Here is a 1,798-nt window from a genome sequence, read left to right on the forward strand (position 1 = left end):
CGCGACGATCGTTACGATCGTCGTGGGCGTCGCACCATCGATTCTCGTATAATTCTAATCGTAGCGCTTTTTTGCTTTCAGTGGATCGTTCGTTTCGACTATTGTACGGAAATTACGGAGCCGGTTCGTATGAGGAAGCGAGCAAGTTCCACGCGTCGGACGATGTCTACGGATCTCCTCGACGCAGAGGCAGCAAGAAAAAGAACTACGTGTGCCCAAAGTGCGGGAATGGTTACACCGTGGTGAAAAGTCTGAATCGTCACCTTCGTTACGAGTGCGGCGTCGCACCCAGATTCAAATGTCCGTACTGCGGTACTCGCAGCAAGCAAAGGGCACACGTGAACGAGCACATACGTAGAAAACACTCGGGTCAACGCATCTACATTATCGATTCGCCTTGATGACCAGCTCTTCGTAACAGCTGTTCCCCGTCCAGTCCATCATCGTCGTCGACGTTCTTCCGTTTCTCTTTCTCCCGAATGCCCACGTTTTCTTTTCGCATTCTAACCGACAACGAACGTCTTGTAACGAAGGTATAGCGTCGTCGTTGTCGCCTCGTCGTCACGATCTGCGTCATCGTTATATATACACACATATAACATCGAAGGACGGGAATACTGGCCGTCGTAACGTGTGTGTGTGTGTGTGTGCGGTTTTTCACGAATGTACATGTGAAATGCGAATAAAGCATTGTTACGGTGCTACTGGACTCGAACAAGTACCACCTGTTGGCGATCGTTCGCGAGAGAGTTTTTCCTTTCGCTTGGACGCGCGACGATCAACGTTCGCTTCTCTTTGCCGTGGAAATCGAATTCGCTAAAACGACGCAGCCACTTGCGGTCGCTTTGGTCGTTCTTTCAACTTTCCTCCGCTTCGCCGGTTAACGAGTTAATCGACGGTTAATCGACGGTTATTCTCGTCCCTGGGCCGAGAAGCTCCGAACACGGAAGCTCTGCCTTTGCGTGTTTGCTCGCTCAAAGACACTGATAAAAGGTCAGCTTGCGGTCTTCTCGGGGACAAGGTGGCGGGAAAAATAACTCGCGGTAACCCGATCCTCTTCGTAACGATAACCGCTTCCATCATTTTTGTTTTCTTCGTGTATCTGACCGGTCATGCGAACACGTCCCGAGACTGCGACTAATTGCGTTTCCTTTTTACTTTTCTTTTTTTAGACATCAAGAGGATCAAGATAGAAACCGATCTGGAGAATCTTTGCTCGGTGGTGATGGAAGAAGCGAAGGATTTCGATTACGAGGAAGAGAAGCCGCTCGGCTCGAGGAGGCGTAGGGCCACCGCTATTCGAGACATTGAGAGGCACACGTGCTCTAGATGCTCCAAGAGCTACATACACGCATGGCATTTAAAAAGGCACACCAAGTTCGAGTGCGGACAAGAGCCGAGAGTTCAGTGCCCTTACTGTGCTGCGCGAATGAAACAACGCGGTCACGTTTATAGACACATTCGTCAGTGTCATCGTGGTCAAAACGTATACGTGATCGATCTGAATTGAGATCGAACTCTGCTCCGATCAATTCCGATTTGCCAATCACGGGCAACAAGTTCCTTTTTCCGCGACTTTTGTACTCGTACTACTCGCCGGGCGAACGACGAGAAACAAACGAGACGACGAAACGATCGTCGAATATCGTTCCTCCTCTAACGCTAGTTCTTTCTGCCTTTTAGTCGCCAGCAGAAGAGAAATCGGTTCGAGTTTCGCGCGTAACGTTTCTAAGATAAGATTTCGCGCGACAAATGCAATTGTTCGCTTCTGCAGAGAATGCCGCAGGACCGTGCTCGC

The 1,798-nt window shown here is 49.9% G+C and overlaps 1 protein-coding gene across 5 annotated transcripts in view; it reads left to right on the top strand.

Annotated features, from left to right (window-relative positions):
- The window catches only part of LOC100749313 (longitudinals lacking protein, isoforms A/B/D/L), a 94,874-nt gene that overhangs the window by 79,277 nt on the left and 13,799 nt on the right, over positions 1 to 1,798 (top strand). The window contains exon 7 of one of the 5 annotated variants that reach the window (XM_033324915.1): positions 1,173 to 1,707. The exons of the other annotated variants lie outside the window; for them this stretch is intronic. Within the exon in view, the coding sequence (XP_033180806.1) occupies positions 1,173 to 1,510 (338 nt within the window). The 3' untranslated portion in view covers positions 1,511 to 1,707. Of the gene's footprint in view, positions 1 to 1,172; positions 1,708 to 1,798 lie in introns of those variants that run through there. 5 annotated transcript variants of the gene reach the window in all.

The sequence above is a fragment of the Bombus impatiens genome, unplaced genomic scaffold (assembly GCF_000188095.3).
Source record: "Bombus impatiens unplaced genomic scaffold, BIMP_2.2 scf_0080, whole genome shotgun sequence".
NCBI lineage: Eukaryota > Metazoa > Arthropoda > Insecta > Hymenoptera > Apidae > Bombus > Bombus impatiens.